Below are 23,390 nucleotides of genomic sequence, written 5' to 3' on the forward strand. Positions count from 1 at the left end.
AGGGAAAGAACAAAGGGTTTGACATTAGAAGGATGTAGGTTCAAGTTCTACCCCTTTCCACATGTTAACAGTATGATTTTGGGAAATTACTTTTATACCCCTAGTTCCAGTACCCTCCCCTATATATATGACAGGCATATTAGCAATAGCCAATTAGCCTCACAAAACCAATTGTGGGAATGATGAAACAGGTATGAAATAAAAGTGCTTCTTAGCTTTTTAAAAAAATTATTCCTTAGGTAATCCTCCTTATTTCTGAACCACATTCTTTGAGCAGCTTCTAAATATTCCAGAATTGAAGAAGGATACACCACATGTAGGAACAGATTGAAAAGTTTTAGCAGCTAAGGTAAAAATGAATTCAGCAAGGGAGAGATGAAAATTACAGCCTCTGGCCCCAAGATTATAGGGTAAAGAATACAAAGAGTTCTTGGGCACTAGCGGCAATCTGTAATTTCTGTAAAGTGAAAGGGGTTACCTTGGATTTCGGAGAGCTAGAGCTTATTTTTCTCCCCACAGAGGTATTGATGAAAGATCCCTAAGCTGAACACAGCCCTGGGAATTTGCTCAAGATTTGTCTTTATTCCATAGAAGGTTCGAAAGATGAGGAGTCACTGACAACAGGGAAATCTGAATTACGTTTTTTCCTCCTCTTTATACCAAAGAAAATTTTGCTATCTAGATGGCTCTCCAGTTTCAAACAAAACCCTTTGAGCATCTCTTTGGTAAAGACAAAGCAACAGGCTCAGAAGTGAGACAGCAAAGGACATCAGTAAAGAAACTCAGAAGCAAGAGACCACATGAAATGATAGAAGACTCCAGTAGGGACTTGAAAAAGAAAACAAAGATTCAATACCCGGAAACAGGACGAGAATGTCAAAGTATATTTTAAAAAATAAAAAGCGAATTGTATTTATGCATAGTTTTTCTAAAAGCATAGAATATTAGAAAAATCGAAGGAATACTGAGGGTGAAGTAGACCATTCATAGAAACACAGGTTTAACCTCCCATCCACTGCAAAAATTAATCTTTTTTGCAATACCTCAGGCAATAATCATCCATTCTCTGCTTGGTCACCTCTCATGATAGAAAACTTGTTATCTCATATATCTTCTGCTGGTATAGCTCTAAAGTTTGGACTGGTCTTCACTGTATCTTAATACAGTCAAACAGCATTCTGTAACCTTCAACAGCCGCAAGTTCTACTTTTGCCTTCTGGATATCAATGGAGAGGGCTTCATTTCGCCCTTTATGAACATGACAGCAATTCGACCTATGAAGACAGTTCAATTATTCTTCCCATTTTCCCCCTCAAGGGTCAATATCTAAGTTCTTATCACTTTCTTTGATGTCCTAACTTCTGGCCTTTGCTATGTTTTGCTTCTCTCTCTCGATATACTTGAGATTTTTAACTCCCTCTCAATAACGGGTGCTCTGAACATAATATTACAGTTCAACCACGAGACATTTGTAGGGTGTTGAAAACAGATTCCATGGTATTTTACTCAGATATTAATAAATCAAATTGCTAGGAGGAGGATTAGCTATCTGTATGTTAACAAGCTTCCTAATGTGCTCTGAATAAAACATAATACTCCAGTCTTAACGGTTCAGAGTAAGAATAAAAAATATTATCCATCATACTTTTTATAAGTCATAAAAACTTATAAGTTGTAAAAACACTGCTTCATTCTAGTGTTTAGCTTTCCTGATACTATTTTCATCCCGTTGCTTCTTTTTCCCATTTACACAATTATTACATAGTAATTAAAACTCTAATATGGCAAAACACATTATGCAGAGAGTGAAAACCTAGGGTATTCCTTCTCCTTACCCTGAGAAAACCACTATATACATTCTTAGGTTTCTTAATTTAATAATTTATATGAACACACATACATACATATACATACAAGTTCTCACACACAGATACATAACTCTTAATAGGATCATACTAAACATCTTGATTTACAACATGCTTTTCACATAATGATGCGTCTTGAATTTTTTTCTTCCTGAACACTACTTTTATAGGTTTAATGCCACTTTGTGCATTTGCACATTTCATGCTTTAGTGGCATTTTTGTTGCTGTTCTTCCCCCGTGTCATATATTTCCCTTATATCTTCTCCACTCCTGAGAATGAGATCAGAGTTCTGGCTGTATAGATGAATTTATTTTTGTTGAAATCATTTATGAATTGTTGTCAGAATTTAATATACTATTATATAGAATATATACAATTTAACATATAATAGATGATTTGATTTGATTTAGTTCCTCCTCACTATTAGTCTGTTTTCTTGTTACACCCACTCTTTTCTTCTTTCTCCTTCCTATCCTCCTTTCTTATATTCTTTTAATAATCTGGTTTCCTAAGTGTATTGTTAATGCTTTATGTCTTTTTTTCTTGGTGAAAGGGATGATAAAAATGGCAAAATTCCCATACTCCCAATTTCTCAAAAGTTTTTCTATATGGATCACGTTTAAGGTCAGAATAGCTGTCAATCTGTATTGCTTCCTCATCCTTTAGACAATTTTAAATCAGTACGACTAGTGAAGAATGTTTCAGGTGGTCTGCTTCTATCTGGAAAAGACTGCTAGATCACACCAGAAATAATTAGCCTTTTTTTTTTGGTCTCTACCATGTCTTGCTTCTGCACCAGTTTTAATGTAAGTGCAGATGACAGATATGACCTGCAACTTCTGTCTGGACAAGAGGCCCCTAGTTGCTTCAGGTGCTCTCCTATGAGCTGTGATTTCTAAGCGTGTGATGTCCAAATTCATCTACAGGTGAAGATATTTTAACCATAACTAGTATATCCCCCTTTTCACCCCCAGCACCTATACCTTCCACTTATTAGGGGGTAGGGGTCATTTTTGAACCATTTATATTCTTCCACTTTCCTAGACATAAGTTCAGTTCTACCTAGTTTCCACAATATGTATAATTTTTAACCTTCATATAGTACCACACTTATAAAACCTTAATCCATGAGAATATTTTCCTTTGCTCAAAGATATCTGGCTAAAATAAAAAATGACAACACGTAATTTCTGCAAAAATTTAGAACAACTCTAACTTTCATATATTGCTGATGGTGATATCAACTGATACAACTTTGGGAAGTTCTTCTGTAGTTTTTTATAAAGTAAAACATGCATCTATCCTATGGCTCACTCCTAAGAACTTAATGAAGAAAAATGAAAAGTCCACAGATAGTTTTAGAAAAGAATGTTTATTTCAACCTAATATACAATGGTCCCAAGATGGAAATAATTCATATGTTTTTCAAGAAGAAAGCAGCCAAACACATTTTGGTATATTCATAAAATGGAATCCCACTCAGCAATAAAAAGGAAAGAAGTACTGGTAGTCACAACTACATAGGGGAACATTAAAATATGTTCAAGAAACCAGACACAAAACAGTACAATGGGAGTTTGGAATTGACATGTACACACTGCTATATTTAAAATTGATAACCAACAAGGACCTACTGTATAGCACAGGGAGCTCTGCTCAATACTCTGTAATAACCTAAATGAGAAAAGAATTTGAAAAAGAATAGCTACATGTATATGTATAACTGAATCACTTTGCTGCACACCTGAAACTAACCCGACATTGTTAATCAACTATACTCCAATATAAAATAAAAATTGAAAAAAAAAAGTACATTCTCTTTTGATTCCATTTTTATGAAATTCCAATACTGGCAGAAATAATATATGATGATAGAAATCAGGTAGTTGTTACAATGGTAGAGATTGACCAGAAGGGACATAAGAAAATTCCTGAAGAGATGGAAATGTTCCATATTTTATTTTGGGTGGGTGGTTTCATAGGTTTTAGATTGTTAAAACTAATTGGACTGAACACTTAGGATCTGTGGATTTTACAGTATGTTCATTATATCAATTATATATGTCTCTCTATATTTATATTCATATTTATATATAAGAGTTCCAGAGATTGATTGATGTTCAGCAAAACTGATATGTTCTTTTTCATCTTCAAGCTTTTATTCTCTGAGCAATGTCTGGCTGCTCATCTGCTGCTTGGATAGCTCCCAATCATCCTTCTGGTTTGAACATGGAAATATTTTTTTTAAGATATTTTTAATGTGCACCATTTTTTTTAAACATCTTTATTGGAGTATAATTGCTGTACAATGGTGTGTTAGTTTCTGCTGTATAACAAAGTGAATCAGCTGTACATATACATTTATCCCCATTTCTCCTCCCTCTTGCGTCTCCCTCCCACTCTCCCTATCCCACCCCTCTAGGTGGACACTGAGCTGATCTCCTTGTGCCATGCATCGACAGATGAATGGACCATTTTTAAAGTCTATATTGAACCTGTTACAACATTGCTTCCGCTTTTATGTTTTGGTCCTTTGACCGCAAGGCATGTGGGATCTTAGCTTCCTGACCAGGGATCTAACCTGCACCCCCTGCATTGGAAGGCAATGTCCTAACCATTGGACCGCCAGGAAAGTCCCTAACATGGAATTATTTTCAGAAGACTTTTCTGACCACAGATCATTCTAGCTTCCTTCTATGGGCTCCCTACAATGCTTCTGTCAAAGCACATATCATCCCACATTGACATTATCCACACTAGTTGTAACTAGTTTAACTGGTTAAGCTTTATACGGCATAGGTTTTACTTTGCTGTATTCTAAGTCTGAAAATGGTCACAAAATAGGTGTTGAGAAATTATGTAATGATTGAATGATGGAATGAATGAATTCCAAGATCAGTGGTAGAGTCCTTGAACTTACATCTTGAAGTTAAATTTTTAGCAAGTACACCTAAACATGATTAATGCAGGCATCCTTCTGACTGCAAATTGAGAAACACTGCTTCAACATAAGCATTGCTGGAGAAATTCAGTGTATTTTGAGTCCTTAGTATTTTATATCTTATAGCTTTTCTTAATAAGTTCATTCACTTATTCCCTTGACATCCTATCATCACATCCTTAATTACACAAAGCTAGTGATGGATAGGGAGACTGTATCATCCAAATTGGGATATATTTAACTATAAGGGAATATGACAATTACAGCAGGACAACAGGCATAAACTGGACAAACAGGGGTATGATTGTATTCTACTTATGGAGAAGTAGGGCACAGAACTTTCAGGTAAGAATGAATACAGTAAGGATAATACTTATTTTTTCTGTTTTCTAGGTTTATCTTATGCGTGGACTTTCAATGATAACCCCTTATATGTCCAAGAGGACAACAGGCGGTTTGTCTCACAAGAGACAGGAAACTTGTACATTGCCAAAGTGGAGCCATCAGATGTTGGCAACTACACTTGCTACATAACAAACATAGAAGCCCAGCGAAGTGTTCAAGGACCACCCACTCCATTAGTGCAGCGTACTGATGGTAAGATGATGAGTTATCTTAGGGATATACTTTATCTGTGGATCTTGAAGCCTGGGGAGATCTGTAGAGCTTTCTGCTTCCCTCTGGTTCAGTGGAGCCATATCATCTATGAGGCGAGGTTTAATTCACAAGATGATGAAAATCACAAAAAATAAAACTATATAATTTATCCACATAGCATAGTATAGATGATTCTGGGTATACTGTGCCATTTCTTCTCTGGCATTGGAACAGATCATCTTTTCTTTGCTTAAGAAGTATTTTGTTTAAAAAAACAATGTTTGTTTGGGAGAGTAGGCAGGTGTGTAGACATGTGTGGGTGCTGCCAAACTTATTGACTGAATTAATATATTTTCAGTGGGCATATGACACAGCTTCTCTTTAATGCCTCCTTCTTTTCCGTATTTGTATGTTTTCTTCACCCTTTATTTTCCTAGTTGGCAAGGCAGGTAAACGATTCAGATCCAAGGAAAGTAAATCAAGTCAACATTACTTATGAGCATTCCAAAGAAAAATGAAACACAAGATTCATACTAATTATATTCCTCCAAGGAACATAATTCAGATTGGTCTCTGATGAGTTTTGTAGTTTAGTCAAGCTGGCACAAGATTTAGAGAGTTAGAAAACCTAAGGAAGTCACTGAAGTAGAAAAATCCTAGTTGATTCTTTAATTACATATTCACAGTGGGAAATGTAAAGATGGAAAATCTGTTGATTCATTTTGTGATCAGATTCTGGACTTGAAATGTAACACTGCATAGAGTTTTTCTCCTCTCTAAGGAGCTTAAGAAAAGCAGGAATACAATGTTAATGATGGATAAAGAATCATGGAACTAGCTCCTTACAGGACGTACTTATGACAGAGCTTTTATAATCACTAACCACTCAAATATATTTTCACGGTCTTAATTCAGAATTCAGCAACCACTAGATTTATTCATACGTCCAATTTCTCCCCTTCAGTGAGTACTCTCTTCATGACTGCAAGAGCTCATGAGCCAATAATATGCATAGAAACGCTACCATATTTTCCTTTCTTCCCCCATCTACTCTTAGTTTCCTCTTTATCTCTTCTTAATTCCTTCATTCTTCCATCTTCTCTATTCTTTTCAACATTTGTGGTAAAAAATGACCAGAAGCATCATACATATTTTAAAAAAAAACTCTTCTAAAAGTAGTCACTCAAGAAATATCAGATGTCAAAGAAATAGAAAACATAAAGTTTACCAGTTGAGTTGAATGAAGTAATACTCTTGACCTCCTCAACCACAGCCTCTTTGAATGTTTGGAATGATTAAGGTCTTAAAAATGAGGTATTTTCATTTTATATGTATTTTGTAAATTTCACTTTTTTGTGTACTTGTACTGGCCACCAATAAATCATTTATGTTAGGAATGTATTATTCTGGTGTTTGGTATATAAGTAAAAATAAAAGAGATTCAACATTTTTAAAGATGTTTTAAAGAAATTTAAACATTTTAAACAACAGTTTGTTGCTGATTAAATTAATCAAGTTAATGAGGATAGCCTGGAGATACATTTCTACTTTTTCCAACTCTTCTGGTAGATAGCATATTTACAATACCTTAGACTATTGTCTTAGTCTTATCTTAGCCCGTATCCATAATTCCTTTTGAAAATTTTTAAATTATTAAAATAAATTTTTATAAGGGTACAGTGAACTCATTTAGTGGTAAAACCTTAATAAACTGACATAAGAATATTTATGTCTTTATTTATCCCAACTACTTACTTCAAAGGTTTTGCTGCAAAAGTACTGATATTTTGGATTGAGGTGCTGTATCAGATCTATTACACAGTGTTAGCTAAAAACTTCTTCATTCCTAAGCAGATCTGGCCCATGAGTTCTGTGAACGGGTGAAAGATCCAAGAAATCTCTAGAGAAGAAACTTGCTTGATAACTCAGAAGCATTTTAAAGTTGGGTATATTCAGTTCTTAATTGGAAATTCTAATTCTTTAAGATGCTGTTGTGGAATATAGGGAAATTTGGAATGCCTCTATTCTGATACTTTGATATACCTTAAATATTTATTTTTTAGGGGAGAGAGGAACAAACTAATTCCTTAAATAGCATCATGAGGTTTCCTTGCCCTCTGTCACTCATTATAGTATAGAAAAATATTGTTAATTGATCGACAGAATAATCAGATTTTGGTAAATAAAGCATTTCTTTCATAGAAAACTTCTATTCTCTAGAAATGCTGCCAGCTCTTTTGGTATTTAACAGGTGTGATGGGGGAATATGAACCAAAGATTGAAGTGCATTTTCCTGAAACTATTCAAGCTGCAAAGGATTCATCTATAAAACTGGAATGCTTTGCCCTTGGAAAGTAAGGTTTTTTGTTTTTTGTTTTTTTCCTGGTTGTTTTAATTAAAACAAATGAGTATTTTGGTATTCAAACACTGCTCTAAGGTAAATTAGCAAATAGACTTTAAATGCTGGGCAAAAGTGAAACTTTCTGACTGGACTTTAAACAAACATGCCTAATACTCTGAAAGTGATTGGGGCGGCAATTTCCCCAAATGAGCCGATATTTACTTGAGTTTGAGCACAATGAAACCCGTTTAGGCAGCACATTGCAAAGGAATAAGTGAGCTTGTATAAGACGGTGAGCAGGTCACTAAACTTCCCACGTATCCTTCACTCCATCTCATCCTACATCCAGAAATATATTGCCTGGAGTGTCTCCTTGCTTAATTAATCAGTGACTCTTGTAAATGAAAAACCTGCACTGCTAGTGTCCAAAATAAGACTAACTAAAAGCCATTGTTCATAGTGGATAATTAGAATTGAGCCAAACCTGTCCTGGCAGTGGAGGCATTTTATTTTACTCAGATAAGTGTTTATCAGCAGTAGGTTTGGAAAGCTTTGAAGCAGCCAAATATCTGCTTTTGTGCATGGAATATTGAGAACATTTCTTTGCTTTTTGGCAATATTCAAATTTTATTTTTATGCCCATAAACACCAGAATGAAGTAACAAAGTGACAGATAAATCAGATTTGCCATTTTAAAACATTGATGTACATATGAATTATCTGGGGGCACAGTTAAATTGAAATTCTGTAGACCTGGGGTGATGTCTGATTGCTCCATATCTAACAGGCTCCGAGGTAATAGTGATTCTTCTTGTCTACAGAACATACTTTGAAGAGTAAAGGACCTGACTCTCACTACCACATTTCAGGGCTTACTCATAAATCCAGAGTCTATTTGTAATGTGGGCCTCACATTCAGAAATAGTGACTTACATTCCAAACTATGGAAAACATCCTTAAAAGTCTGCATCTTATTATTAAGTAAATATACTGAGCAATCCAAATAATGCTGGTTACTAAATCTTTTAGGTTCCTTTCTATATATGAAATCTTGTAGCTCTTTAAATTTCTCAGGTTAACCATTTTTCATATATTTAAGAGACCATATTTAATTTTTATACAATATTGGTCCCACAGTATTGTCCAATAAATAATTTATTGATTAAATTATTCTTTAAAAAGTGACAAATTGAGGCTTTGTCCATTTTTGTTCGCCTGCCTTTTAAGACATGATGAACTTTCACCATTTTCAAGCTTTCTCAGAAAATAAAGTATACAAAAAACATAAAATGTCAGCAAAATACTTTGACAATTAGTTGATTTATTTAAAAAGAAAACCAATGAAAGACAGTATCTAAAAATAATATTAATAGTTTATTCTGTCATGTTTGGCATCAGGAAATATGGATTCCTTTAACTTAAAAAATACTCATATAATAAATAACTGAAAAGGATTCAGGCTGGTTCTCAAGAATCTCATGTAAATAAATTTCATTTGTTAATCATTTATAACTAAGAATTTATATGACATACATAATCCTCATAATTATGCAGGGTACATAATATTTTTATTATATATGAGTAAAATGAGGCTCAGATTGTACAAGTAACCTGTTCAATTTTATGCTTCTGATAAGAAAGAGAGGGCGATTCAGATTTAGTCCCACCTGATTTGAAGTTCTGAACTTAGAAAGTTTTGAGTAAATGGTTAAGATAACTGCTCTCCAAGTCAGAGGAGGCAGATTGAATTCCCAATTTTCTCAAGAGTTGTCTGACCATCAGCAAACATGCTGCTTAAGCTTTATGAATTTCCATATTCTCACCCCAAAAATGTTATGATACCTGTCTCCTGTGTCTGTTTTGAAGATGCGAGTGGATAATACATGTAAAAACATGGCAAGTCCGATGTGTATGTACAGAAAAAAACCTGAATGATAAAGTATACATTCATTGTTAAGTTTATACCTAAAGGAACTACTGCACATGAAATAAAATTAAGGAAGAATGGGAAAATGATGAGAATTACTTAATTGCACCTCATAGAAAACTGTCAAGGAAATAATTGATTTAATGGAGTATGCTTAAAAACCTGCCAAAATTAATGTTGAAATTACATTTATTAAATTATTAATATGGAATTGAAATGCCTAGGGGTTAAAATGGAAAGTCCAAAGCATCCACAGGGTTAAAGAGATAGTGTTAAAATGTCATGTATAAGAAACATATATTCTGTGTAACTGAAGTGCAGATCTAGTTCTCATTTCTTCAAATGAACAGAATGTGTATGAAAATGTTTTGTATACTTCGGAAAATATTATACAAATTTTAGCTACTAACAAAAAGAGTTTTTATATATGCTCGCCAATAGTTATCAGAAAACAAGTTGCACTGTAGTTGAAACATTGCAAACATACTGAAGAAGCTTTCTAGTCCATTAAAAAAAATTGACATGTACCAAATACTTTACTGACTTTTTAAAATCTGCAACATTAACAAACATAAAAACAATGCACTCCCTAGACAATTAATTACGTGATAGGCATAAATAACAATCTGAAAAGAACAAAATCAAACCACTTTTTAAATTATAAATCTCTATTTGCAGAGTTATTGCCAAGCATTTTACAAACTATTGAATGATAATTATAATCATGTTCTCTGACAGCTCTTTATAAAAATATTGCTGTTCAGCACTTGGTTTTGTTTGTTTTTTTCCAAATGTTGGGACTGCTTTGTATAAATCCTTTTAAATCTACTTGTTCACTTTCTGAGGTACTGCACTTCTCTGTAATAAGTTCGATAAACCCCAAACTGAAACAAGCTAATTGGTTCAGTGAGGAATAGAACCAAAGTTCTTTTTCTTATTAACAATGTTTCTAAACACTTTTGCTAACTACTGACTACTATTTATGCTATAAACTACACATTCACGAAACTAAGGTTTATATATTTTAGTTAATAAGAGAAAGGAGGGAAAGTAGGGAGGGAGGGAGTAAGGAAATCAGTAGGTGGATAGGTGAATAGGAAAGAGGAACAAAAAAAGAAAAAATAACACAGGTCAATGCCACATCTTATTTAGTTTTTTATTTTTAGGACCTACAACAGTTCCTGAAATACTGACTAGTTTTCATTAAATCTTTGTGGAAATACTTCCTAAGTAATTAGGAAATAATTCCCTTTATCCCTGGGAATATTCTTTCTCTTGAATGGGTAGATTATTTTGGAATTTATCTTGCTTGTTGTTCTCTGAGCTTCCTGGGTCTATGGTTTGGTGGCTGTCATTAATTTTGGAAGATTTCCAGTCATTGTTATTTCAAATATTTATTCTGTTCATTTCCCTCTTTGTTCTCCTTCTGGTATTCCCATTAGACATCTGTTGCACCATTTGTAACTGACCCCAGTTCTTGGATATTCCATTCTTTTGCTGCTGTTGTTTGTTTCATTTTTTTTTTCTCTTCATATTTTAGTTTGGGAAGTTTCTATTGATATTTCTTCTAGTTCACTTACTCTTTCTTTCATCACATTCAGCCCACTGGTGAGCCTATCAAAGGCATTCTCATTTATATTACAGTGTTTTTATGTCTATAATTTCTTTTTAAATTTTATTTATTTTTTTATACAGCAGGTTCTTATTAGTTATCCATTTTATACATATTAGTGTATATACGTCAGTCCCAATCTCCCAATTAATCACACCACCATCCCCCAGACCCTTTCTTAGAATCTCCTTTTTTTCTGCTACATTAATCATCTGTTCTTGCATGTTGTCTGCTTTTTCCATTAGAGCCCTTAACATATTGATCTTAGAAATTTTAAATTCCCAGTCTGATACTTTAAAAATATTTGCCAGATTTGAGTCTGGTTCCAATGCTTGCTTTGTCTCTGCATTTGTACTTGTCAATGGGCCTTTTATATATTTTTTGTAGTTGCTGAAACCTAGATATGATGTAACAGGTAAAAAGAAGTGATTTTACACTAGATTTTGGTGTAAATTTTTATGTTTATTTGGCACGGAGTTAGGCTGTGTTTACTGTTTGCTGTAGTTCTGGTGTCAGAGGCTAAAATTTCCTCCATTGTTTTTGTTTTTGTTTTTCCTCTTGTCTTTGGGTTTCCCTAGAGACTCTTTCTTAATTAAAGACTGAGGTTTGCAGTTTCTTTACCTGTAACCCCCAGCTATCATTCAGGAGCCCTATTGATGGTATGAATGTCCTTGCTAGCTAATTCTATAATCTCTGTAATTTATGGATCTGTTTCTGTTGACTGTTTTTTCTTCTTATCATGATTCCTATTTTTTATGCTTTTTAGTTTATCTAGTAATTTAGATTGAATTAGAGACATGATAAATGTTGTGTTATTGAATGCTGCATTGTGGTATATTTATTTCAAGTATTGGATTTTATTGATAGAAGTTAAGTTATGATGAATCTCATCTTTCTATAGCTTATTATTAAGCTTCCTTGGGTAGATATAGAGTAGATGTTAGTCTAAGGCCTGTTTACTTCTAAGATGCATCTCCCAATTGAATGCTCTAAATGTTTGCTAAGTCTCTCTTCTCGGGCTTGGTGGAACTCTAACATCTTCTAGCCCTGTTTGAGCTCTAAAATTTGTTCTTTGCCCAGCCTCATGTGACACTCTTATGTAGATTTTTGGAGCACTTTCTTTTTCTAGCCTCATCCTGATAGTTTGCTTTGCAATCCCAGCCACTTCAGTCACCTGTGTCTCCTCAACTCAGGGATGCAGTCTTGTCCTATTTATGTTTGCTCCCTGATACCGTGTTCTGGAAAGTGCCTATAGGTCAAAAATCAGGGATACCAATGGCTTACTTCATACATTTTCCCTCCTTTAGGGATCACAGTTTTGTGCTACCCATTGTTAGATCTCAGGAATCAGGTTTGTTTCCCATTATATTTGTCCAGTTTTCTAATTGTTCCCAGCAGGGTAAATATAGTTCCAGTTAATCCCACATCTCTAAAACCCAGGTATTTTTTAAGGCTAATTGTGAAGGTAAATAAGGTGAAGTTTAGAGAAATGAAATGACTTGATAAACATAAGTTGTAAATCTGGGATTCAAATCTAAATATCACTGATTCCAACTTCAATGCTCATAGCCGTTTGATATTTACATCAAATTATCCTTTTAATATACGAATTAATTCCCCATGTGCAGATGTAGTTAGCCCTCAGTTCTGTAAATGTTTTCCCTAAAAAAGGCTTGAAACATTTCAGCAAAATGGTAAAAGGATGTTATTTGGGGAATGAAATTATGGATGTATTTCCCATTTAGATTCTCTGTAATTACTAATAATTCAGCAAAAAAGTGAGTTCAATTTTATACATTAAATTTTTTTAATGATTCAAAAGATAACCTTTTCAAAATTCAAGTTGCTTTTGAATGAGAAGAAAAAAGTGTTTCTAAAAGTCAATCAGGGCCATTGTGGAGCATACAACCCACTGGTTTGTATGTGATGATGGTAATATCTACCATTTATAAAAATCTGGGGTAGATGATTGGGGAGAGCACAGAAAACATGCCAATCAACCTAGGAGTCTGCTGCAATCATTCAGGCAGGGAGTATAGAGAGTGAGGTCTATAGAAGGCTGGCTAGAGTGTTTACTCATAGACCTTAACCACCTCAAATCACCACAGGCTAATGTGAGTATAGAATAATTAAGACAAAACTTCAGATACCTGCTTGAACTTTAATTACTATGACTTTGGGGACATGCAACTCACTTTCTATGTTGGAGTTTCAGAGCTGACATGATCAAAGCTTTCAACTCTCACTTTTGTCTCATTTGTTTAACATGGCAGACTCTTAATTATCTAAGCTGCAAATTAATTATATTGTGAAATACCTGAGAAACTCCTTGGATAGGTGCTATGCAAATGTAGTATGATTGACTTATAGATCTGTGTGTCTCCTCTCAAGGAAATATAGGCCTTTGCTCTTAGTAAAGAAGTTAAACTGATATCCCTCATAACTCTCCTACCACTCTTGTAAACAACCAAACATATTTACTTTTCTTTTTTGTGTGTGAATCTTAATTTAGTAATGTTGCTGTCAATACTCTGGAATGTAAATAAAATTAGTCGCTGCACTAAATGTTCCTATGTGTTCTGGAGCCTTCACACAGAGGACTATATTTATGTATACATGTATATCTTTTTTTTTTTTTTTGCGGTACGCGGGCCTCTCACTGTTGTGGCCTCTCCCGTTGCGGAGCACAGGCTCCGGATGCGCAGGCTCAGCGGCCATGGCTCACGGGCCTAGCCGCTCTGCCGCATGTGGGATCTTCCCGGACCGGGGCACGAACCCGTCTCCCCTGCATTGGCAGGCGGACTCTCAACCACTGCGCCACCAGGGAAGCCCTTTATACATGTATATCTTATTTATTTTTTCTAATTCATGAAGAAAAAGATACTCAGCTTGGCTATTAATATCAAGCAATAAACTTGAAGTCTCACCAAGATGTTTTGATCTATTCCAGAACTTTCAGATGACAGACCAGCTATTTGATTTTGCTTCTCTTTTTACACATATGGACATCATTGCAGATCATACCACAGAAAGGTTGCTCAAGACACTCAAGATGACAGTAGTATTTTAAAATCAAACTAGGTACATTCAAATTTTTCAGACTTTTAACATTTGGTTTAAAAAAAAGTCAGAGAGATATCTTAAAATTGTCCCATTCGAATGTCTAATAAGCAGTTTAGCTTTTTTATTTTCCTCATTGAGTTGAATGGATAGAGGGCAGACTATTTTCCTAACATAGCTTGTCTCGTTTGCCCCACAATGTATACTGAAGCCTACTCATTAGGTTCTCACTAACTGCTTTGCTTTTTTGTCATGATCTTATATTGCTTGGCATAAAATAGTATGATAAAGTCCATGCAAATCTGAGAACTGACAAATGTTCAAGCCAATCTTTGAAAAATTGAAAGATAGTAACCCCTCAACAAAAACACAGTCACACACACAGTCACCCTGGGGCTGAAAGATTTATCAGCAGATTTACTAACATTTCAAGGCAACACTGTGTTCTGGAAAGAGTACAGACTTTGAATTCAAAGAGATCAGGGTTTAAATTCTCAGACCCCCTGTCAATAGTTGGGCCGCTATGATCAGTTTTCTTATCTGTAAAACAAAGGTAAAAACTAGATAGATAGATGGATAGATAAGATAGATAGATAGACAGACGACAGAGAGAATAGGATTGATGTAAGGACTGGAAATACTATTAAACTTCCCTACCAGAGTCCCTGGCTTATAAAAGGCAATCAATAAATTATAACAATTTTATTAATTGTGGTCATTGTCAGTGCTGCTTTGGCTGAGGAGGTAAAAAGGAATACATAGGAAGGAGAGAAGGGGTTTCTGCATTCTATTTCTGTGCTAACACAATCCTCAAGGACTTGCTCAGAACAATGGATTTACCATTTCTAAATAATGTGTTTAATCTTTACAAGGATTATTGACATTCCCGCATTTATTCATTTGGCAAATCAAGCTAGAGTATCTATTAACTTAGCAAATATGCATTAAATACCTCATTCAATAATTAATTCCTTTATTCCTTCACTTAGTCAAAAGGAATTCTCCTGGCAGCAGATGCTAGGCTAGGCCCTGGGGAAATAAAGATGATATAAAGGCCCCAGGGAGTTTGCAGGCTACTGAAAATAGGATTGGTGTAACAATATGTGATCACACATTTTTCCTGGGATCTGCTCTTTGCTTACAAACTTTCAATGAAGGAAGATTCAAGGATTGTCACTCTGGGAGCTTTCCCGATTATCTTTTCCCCAGGTTACTCCTTGTTAAATTGAGACTGGAGACAGTCACTCTCAATTCCCTTGGTAGAACTAACGTTAGACTGTTATTGAAGGGGTCCTTCGTATCTCTTAGAAATAGAAGATTCTTGCTTCTTTTTCTCCCATTTCATCAATACTTTGTTTTTTTTTTCAAAATTAATACTTTTGAAATAACAGTTTTAGAACAGAAAAATTGAGCAGAGGGAATAGTGAGATCCCATATAATGCCACACACAGTTTCCCCTATTATTAACATCTTACACTAAGATGGTACATTTGTTACAATTAATGAACCAACATGAATACATTTTAATTAACTGAAGTCCATAATTTACTCAAATTTCCTTGGTTTTTTTTTACCTGATGTCCTTTTTTTATTCCAAGATTCCATCCAACATACCACATTGAGTTTTCTTGTCTCCCTAGGCTCTTCTTGGCTGTAACAGTGACTCAGACTTTTCTTGTTTTTGATTACCCTGACAGTTTTGAGGAGTGGTGGTCAGTTTTATTGTAGGATGGCCCTCTATTAGAATTTGTCTACTATTTTTCTTATAATTAGTCTGAGATTATGGGTCCTGGGTAAGAAGACTACAAAGGTAAGGTGCCATTTTCACACATCATATTAAGGTTACTCTCTATCACAATGATCTATGGCTACTGATGCTGCCCTTCATCACCTGGCGGAAGCAGTTTTGTCAGGATTCTCCACCATAAACGTACTCATTTTTCTCTCTTTACATTTGAGTCTTTGGAAGGAGGTTAATATGTGCTGTCCACACCTAATGAGTAGGGAGTCATGCTACACCTCCTCTAATCTATGTAATTTATTTGGAATTCTTCCTCATTGGAGATTTTTCACTTCTCCCTCCTCATTTATTAATTTATCCAATCCTTTATTTATATCAGTATTGATTAGTATTTATTTCATACTTTGGGTCATAATCCAATATTGCTTTATTTTGCTGCTCAAATTGTTTCAGCATATTCTTCTGTAAAATGCTTTAAAAATTTTTTTCAATGTACACTATGAATGTATCTCTGGGTCATTAAACAGTTTTCTGTACCCTCAACTGTAATGACAGTGGGGTATTCAGATGTATGTTTTCAGCCAGTCTCCTACTGGTGGACATTTAGTTTCCTTTCATTTTGTTTTCATTTTTTGTTGTCATGAATAATGATGTAATGCATATTCTTGTGGCTATATTTTGCCCATCTCCATGTGAACTTCCTCAGTATATTTTTTAAAAATTAGAATTTTTGGATAACAGGAATATAAAAGCTAAGGTTTCTGATACATGTTGCCAAATTCTCCTGAAGAACCACTGCACAGGATCCACTTTCAAAGACCAGGACCCTAGGTTACAAGTTGGGTCTCTTTTGATCTTACACACCTGCTGAATTCAATGTCAAACATTCCTTTCATTCTTTTTCTATTTCAAAAACCAAAATTGGATTTTTACACTGCTGTTTCCAAAACTAAATTAATTTAAAGGTTCTAAAAATCATCCAAGAAGAATATATATACTTCTGCAAGTGACTGTTCATCCTTTCCATTCCTGTCTATCACCACTTTTCTCAGGAGACCTACAGTTCTTACGTTTTAAGTAACTGGCAATTGCAGGAGAGAAAGATTTCAAATCCAAGTTGGAACTGAGCTGAAGGAAAAGAAGTTACTTCCTTTTTTCCAGCTGACCTTGAAACCCATCTCTAGAACCTTTATTGGAATTTGGAGGCATCTCAATATGTTAAAAAAAAAACTCTATGATTTCATCTTCTGGCCCTTGGACAAAAGGAACTCTACCCACTGATTATAAAACATGTTAGCTCATTAGGTGAAGAATATATTTCTAAGCACACATTATACAGACTAAAAAGTTGATTCTCATGTTGTAGCTGGTTAGTTCATGCAGGAGCAGAAAAACATGGTGGTTTAGAGCTCATTATGGAAAGACGGACTTTAGCTCAAAACTTTTCTTTGAAAACTTACTGTGTTATATTGGGCATGTTACTCAACGTATTCTAGTCCCAATCTCCTCATCTACAAAATGTTAATAGCAATAGTACTGTGTCTCATGGTATTATTATATGGTTTCAATGAAGCACTTAGCACAGTGCCTGGCATATAATGTGTTCAATAAATGTTAGATCTATTAATAATAGAATGATTAAATATAACAAACCATATACAATGTCTCCTTTATATGAAAGTTTATGATTATGAGCAGAGCTAAGGTCAAGCCGTATAATTCTTAAGGAGTAATAATTTTGAACATAATTCTGAAGGAACATGTGCCTCGAGAACCTACCTCAACCAAATTATCATTTTCTCTGCTGTAGTGCAACACAGCACTCATATGATTGGTGAAGTATTTATTTAGGGTTAATATTATGTATTAATAAAACATTATGGAGAAGCTGTCAATTAACTGCTAAGTGCAGTATCATTTTCGGCTCTACCACACCTTGAATTATGGGCTCCAGTTTTATGTTTCATGTTCAAATTATTACATTGTGGAGTAGAAAATAGCAATAAAGTCTTAGGGACTCTTTGGATGATAGTACCTTCCTGTCCCTATGTGATGATCATGGTAATAAGGCGACTTAGTAAGCTTTATTATTGGTTCAAACTTTATATTTCAGAATGTATTCTCATAGTATATCCTCATTTTATCCTTTCAAGAAGACTTTTACGTACCCATTGTTACCTCTAGTTATAAAGAGAAAGCTGAGGCTCAGAGATGTTAGGTAATTTGCACTCATAGATGTTAGGCAATTTGCACTCATTTACGCAAAACTCACCTGTGTCCTTTTACTCTACATGTAAGTACTATTCTGCTACCACTGCTCTTACATCCAAACCACCTGTGGCTTTTCAACTGGCTGCAGCAACTGTAGTGTCAAGTGTCAAATACCAGATAAATACATGCACATGATAACATTTTTCCCCCAAGGGAAACCTGGTATACACACTGACCAGTAGAACAGGATCATGACTATGTTTAGATCACTCAGAAAAAAAAAAAAAAAAAAGATTTTCATTGTTCCATAACAGTAAAATTGCTTTTCTACAGAACTCATGAATTTATCCATATTGTATCCCCACAGGACAATCTTATATTCCAAGCTCTTTGTATGAATATTTCAAGTTGAGGAAATGAAAGGAGCTAGCTGAAATCTGAAAATTTAACAAAGGCACTCCTTGCTGGTTTTGTTATTCTGCTTCCCTCTCTTCGATTAAAAATGGCCACTGACAGGATTTTCTGAAATGAGGTTCAAGTTAAGAATAATCCCAAATATAAGCATCTTAGGAAAGAGGTTCTCTGTACCAGTTTCTAGTTAAAAACTTGGTATGGCCTGGATTTAAGCTGTGGATAATGAGATTTAAGAAATCCAGGGAAGAAATATAAGCTTTCTCAAATAGCACTAGTAATGAAAATTCTATTTATGGGCTAAAAGTATAGAACTGAAGCAGAGTTCGTACGAGAGTGTGAATAGCTTTAATTTAACTTCCAGTTCAGGTTGAACTAGGCCAGAGGGTTAACAAATGTATTCTCTGCCTCCAGATAAAATTAATGGGATGCTCATTCTGTAAAAGCATAATGACAAGAGAGTAAGGAATGAAAGTCCTTATTTATGGCAATGCTTATTTAAGAAGCACAATACCAGAGGGAGGGGCAAGAAAGAAAGAAAGAGAGAGAGAGAGAGAGAGAAAGGAAGGAAGGAAGGAAGGAGAAGGGAGGGAGGAAGGAAGGAAGGGAGAAAGGGGGGAGAGAAAGAAAGAGACAAAAAGAGGGAAAGAGAAAGCAGGAGGGAGGGAAGGAGGAAGAAAGAAATTTTGCTTTTATGATCTAGTAGTATTTTAGAACTGTGAGGACTCACATTTCAGGAAAATATAGAAACAAAATAAGAAGAGGCTTTTGTAAAGTTTTTTGAAATACACGGTTCATGAATGCCTCATCTATGGTCTGAGGAAACTCTGGATGAGAGTTGCTTCAAATTGATTTTCTTTATTGAGATTTGTATCCAAGCTGGATTTTGACACCATATTTGTGAAGATTAAAAAAAAAAAAAAAAAAAAAAAAAAAGTGGAGAGGAACTGGAACTGAAAGGGAAATGTTGCCAGAAATGGCTGATACCTGTAGTTAGGATGATGATGGCACCATGTATTTTAACTTAACCTTTAAATGACAGAGTTTCAAGAGATTTAATAATAATCTCCATTCTGAAGACCCTTCAAAGATCTCCGTTGCTGCATGGCATTCTTCATATATTAACTTTGCACTTTAAATAGATCACTTATTTTAAATTAAAATGAACTGCCAGAGAATATTACATCACTAATATTATCATCATGGACAAACTAAGTAGATCCTAAATAGAATGCTAAAGCCACAGAAGGAGAAGGAGTCTACTAGTGCTAATAACTGCATGGGTGGCAACTCAGAGAATTGGAAGGAGGATCACATTAAATTAGCCTGTACCAGAACTCTAAGTGGAAGAGAATTGGCAGGTCATAATTTAGCAGAAATTACCTGTCTAAACGTGAGTACCATTCCAAAAGGGTAATTAGGATTGTTAACAACTTCCAGCTGAGTATTTAACGCAACATATGGACACCATCTGTCACAATCCTGGTATACAGTAAGCACTCAATTAATGGTTATTAATATTCATAAATAAACGTTCAGCTTTCTTACAACGCATTTTTTTTCTCTTTGGAGAATGTTGTCTAATTCCTTTCCTCTCTACCGTAATGGCCCTAGATGACAAGCCAGGCTGAAAAAAAAAAAGTATTTTACAGCAAAGCATGTTATATCTCACCTGAGAGATCCCTGCTCTCATGAGGAGGAAATGAACATGACGCTATGATCAGAGGCATTATCTCCTTACCAGGCAGTGTATTAAACAGGAAGAAGCAGGAAATTTACTTCTAGAGACATATGTGCATGTTTGTGTACCCATTTCGTTCACCGTATGGAGATTTGATTTTAGTTTATGTATGATTCATAAATCAATTTATGTCAAATGCCTAGTCATATGGAGTTCTTAAAGGAGAATAGAAAACAGATAAATATAAGCTAGGAATCTGGCTTTTGAAATGATAACAGTAACATAATAATCTTAAATTATTTTTTAACTTGTCATTAACACAAAAAATATATTGTTTAAAGTGTTCTAGACAGTGTGTTAAACACATGAAATGTATTATATCATTTAATCTTCACTCTAATCCTGTGACTTACATACTAGTGTTAAGCCCTATCCTATAAATGAGAATATTTATGTTATAAATGTACAATAACATATAGCTGGTAAGTGTAAAAACTGCACTCTGCTCTGTACTGTATAAATAGTATTCTATTATAATAGCTTTGTTATTAATATTAGCACTAGTATTAGTATTAGTATTATCATTTATACAGAATGTTATCTCTTGGAAAAATTAACTTGCATTTAAAACTAAAGCTCATTACTAAAATAATTTCATCTTTTGTTGATTTTAGTTCTTTCTATCCACTGTCCATTTGGCATATCTTCAGAAAAGAGAGACGGTGCGAAATCTAAAGCAATTCATTTAGTGTCTTCATAAAAAGTGCCCAGACTAAATGGGAACTTTTCATTAAAATGCACGTTTTACATGTATTCTTCATGATCCTATATCTCACATTACCAGTGGTAATCAAGAGGCTCATGACATTCATATTTTGTACTGACATAACAAATCTGAAAACAAAATCTCAATGTTTAATTAGTAACTGTGAAATCATATAAAACTGCTTGATTTTTCTCCCATTAGAAATTTTGTTAACATGAAATACAGCCACGAAACGCACTTGATAAGACTTTTGATTAAAAAATTTAAATGTTTGAGTGACTATTTTTTGATAGTTTAGTTGCTCTGAGAATTCTAAAATATCTAGAGTATAAAATATAATATCCTGAAGGAATCTATCATATCATACAATTTGATCACACAGATAGAAAATAACATAGCTAGGATTTGAACCCAGTCATTCAGACACTATTTGTAAAGCCTTTTTTTGGACGAAAGCAGCAGGAAAATTACTCAAGAAGGCATAAGACAAAAAGAGACTGTATTGACTAATGGAAATGTTCAAGGAGATTTTTTTTTTTTTAATTTTTTTGGGGCATCAAGCATGACTTCCTCTAGACATGTAAAGAATTCCAAGTTTCCTTCTTTTGTGTTAACTTTGACTTTCAAAGACACTTTCTCCATGTGGTGGAAAAGTGCTGCCTAGAAGGTCCAACCTATATCCCACTGTCTGAGGAAACCCTAGTGACAAAAGATACTCTCTTTAATAACTCCTCCAAAAGCAGTCCCAGAACTGAGTCTAGTTGTCTCTGATTGGGTTGTCTTAGTTTCCAGAGTTGACCAACTATGGTGGCCATGGTACACTAGCTTCTAATGGAAAGACCTGAATCTTGTGCTCAGTCCTGCAGCCAGAGGTATAGTCCTCTCAATTCAAATCAGATGGACTAAAGATAGTAAGCATTGGGTTTTTTAAGGAAAATCAAAATGCACACACAAAAACCAACACATGTCCACTGCAGACTGAGAATACAGAGGTCTAATTCTTATACCTTTCTTCAAAATTGAAAGTTATGTTAGAAGCCAGTTCACTGAATCTTATAAGCTTCTCAGTAGTTGAGTGGTTTATGAGAGAAGATATATCACTCCAAACATAATTGAGGTAAAAGAAACAAGATCTAGAGGATGTTCTTTAAGTGAGAAACTTATGTCTCTCTTCAGCCTCATGCCTCTTTCACATTTCTTGCCTTCTAGTGTAATTCTGACCCTATAGAGCATTGTTCTGAAAATATAAACCACACTCATGGTTTTTCACAAGGATTCTATTGCTCAGTTCTTGGTCTTATATGCCATTAATGTTCACTTCCACAGAATATCATTTTTATGTGTCTAGTGGCTATATAGAAGTACCATATTGAGAAGTACTTACAGTTGGCATTATAATCAAAGTGGAACATGATTAGAGAATATTGGGGGTTCTAATAAACTGGTTTTCCAAGAAGTAGATCTTGAAAGGATATATATATATATATTTTTTGTTTGTTTGTTTGTTTGTTTGTTTGTTTGTTTTTGTTTTTGCGGAGCACAGGCTCTGGACGCGCAGGCTCTGGACGCGCAGGCTCAGCGGCCGTGGCTCACGGGCCCAGCCGCTCTGCGGCATGTGGGATCTTCCCAGACCAGGGCACAAACCCCTGTCCCCTGCATCGGCAGGCGGACTCTCAACCACTGCGCCACCAGGGAAGCTCCGGATATTTTTTTTAAAGTGACTTTTTAGAAGAGTTTTTATGAAGAACTCATCAGAGAATGGACAAGCCCACTTGGGAAAAAAGAGTAGCCAGGCAGAGTATAATATCATGCAAAGTTCCACATAAGATATATTTGCCTCAGTCTTGTACAGGACTTCTAGAAAGAGTGCAGGTCACATCTAGAGGTATTCCACCATCAGGGGCAGGGGAGCTGGAGTATTTATGCCTCATTTAGTCAGTTATTGGTTGAGAGTTGCCCCAGGGAGTATGTAAATTCCTAACTGTTTTTAGCTCTTTTTTTGTGAAGGAAAAGTTAGCTACAGCAGCTTAAGTGTAGCTGACAGCAAAATGATGCATGTACTAACTGTTGAGGGTGAAAGCACATCAGGATTTGGGGTGCTAAGGGATAAGAAAGAAAACGGGTGAAGCGCTGACATTATCTTCTACACTACTTCTGTTGGAAAGGTATGTCTATATAGGATACATCATTTTATCCTTCAAGGGAAAAATGCTTGTCCAGAGACTCCAGTGTCCT

At 34.9% G+C, this 23,390-nt stretch overlaps 1 protein-coding gene across 2 annotated transcripts in view; it reads left to right on the forward strand.

Annotated features, from left to right (window-relative positions):
* Window positions 1–23,390, forward strand: part of CNTN6 (contactin 6) — a 293,689-nt gene that overhangs the window by 194,798 nt on the left and 75,501 nt on the right. For both annotated transcript variants that reach the window (XM_007450034.1, XM_007450033.1), the window contains 2 exons: window positions 5,202–5,405; window positions 7,657–7,759. In XM_007450034.1, the coding sequence (XP_007450096.1) occupies window positions 5,202–5,405; window positions 7,657–7,759 (307 nt within the window). The remainder of the gene's footprint in view (window positions 1–5,201; window positions 5,406–7,656; window positions 7,760–23,390) is intronic.

This window comes from Lipotes vexillifer, unplaced genomic scaffold (genome assembly GCF_000442215.2).
Source record: "Lipotes vexillifer unplaced genomic scaffold, Lipotes_vexillifer_v1.1 scaffold1041, whole genome shotgun sequence".
NCBI lineage: Eukaryota > Metazoa > Chordata > Mammalia > Artiodactyla > Lipotidae > Lipotes > Lipotes vexillifer.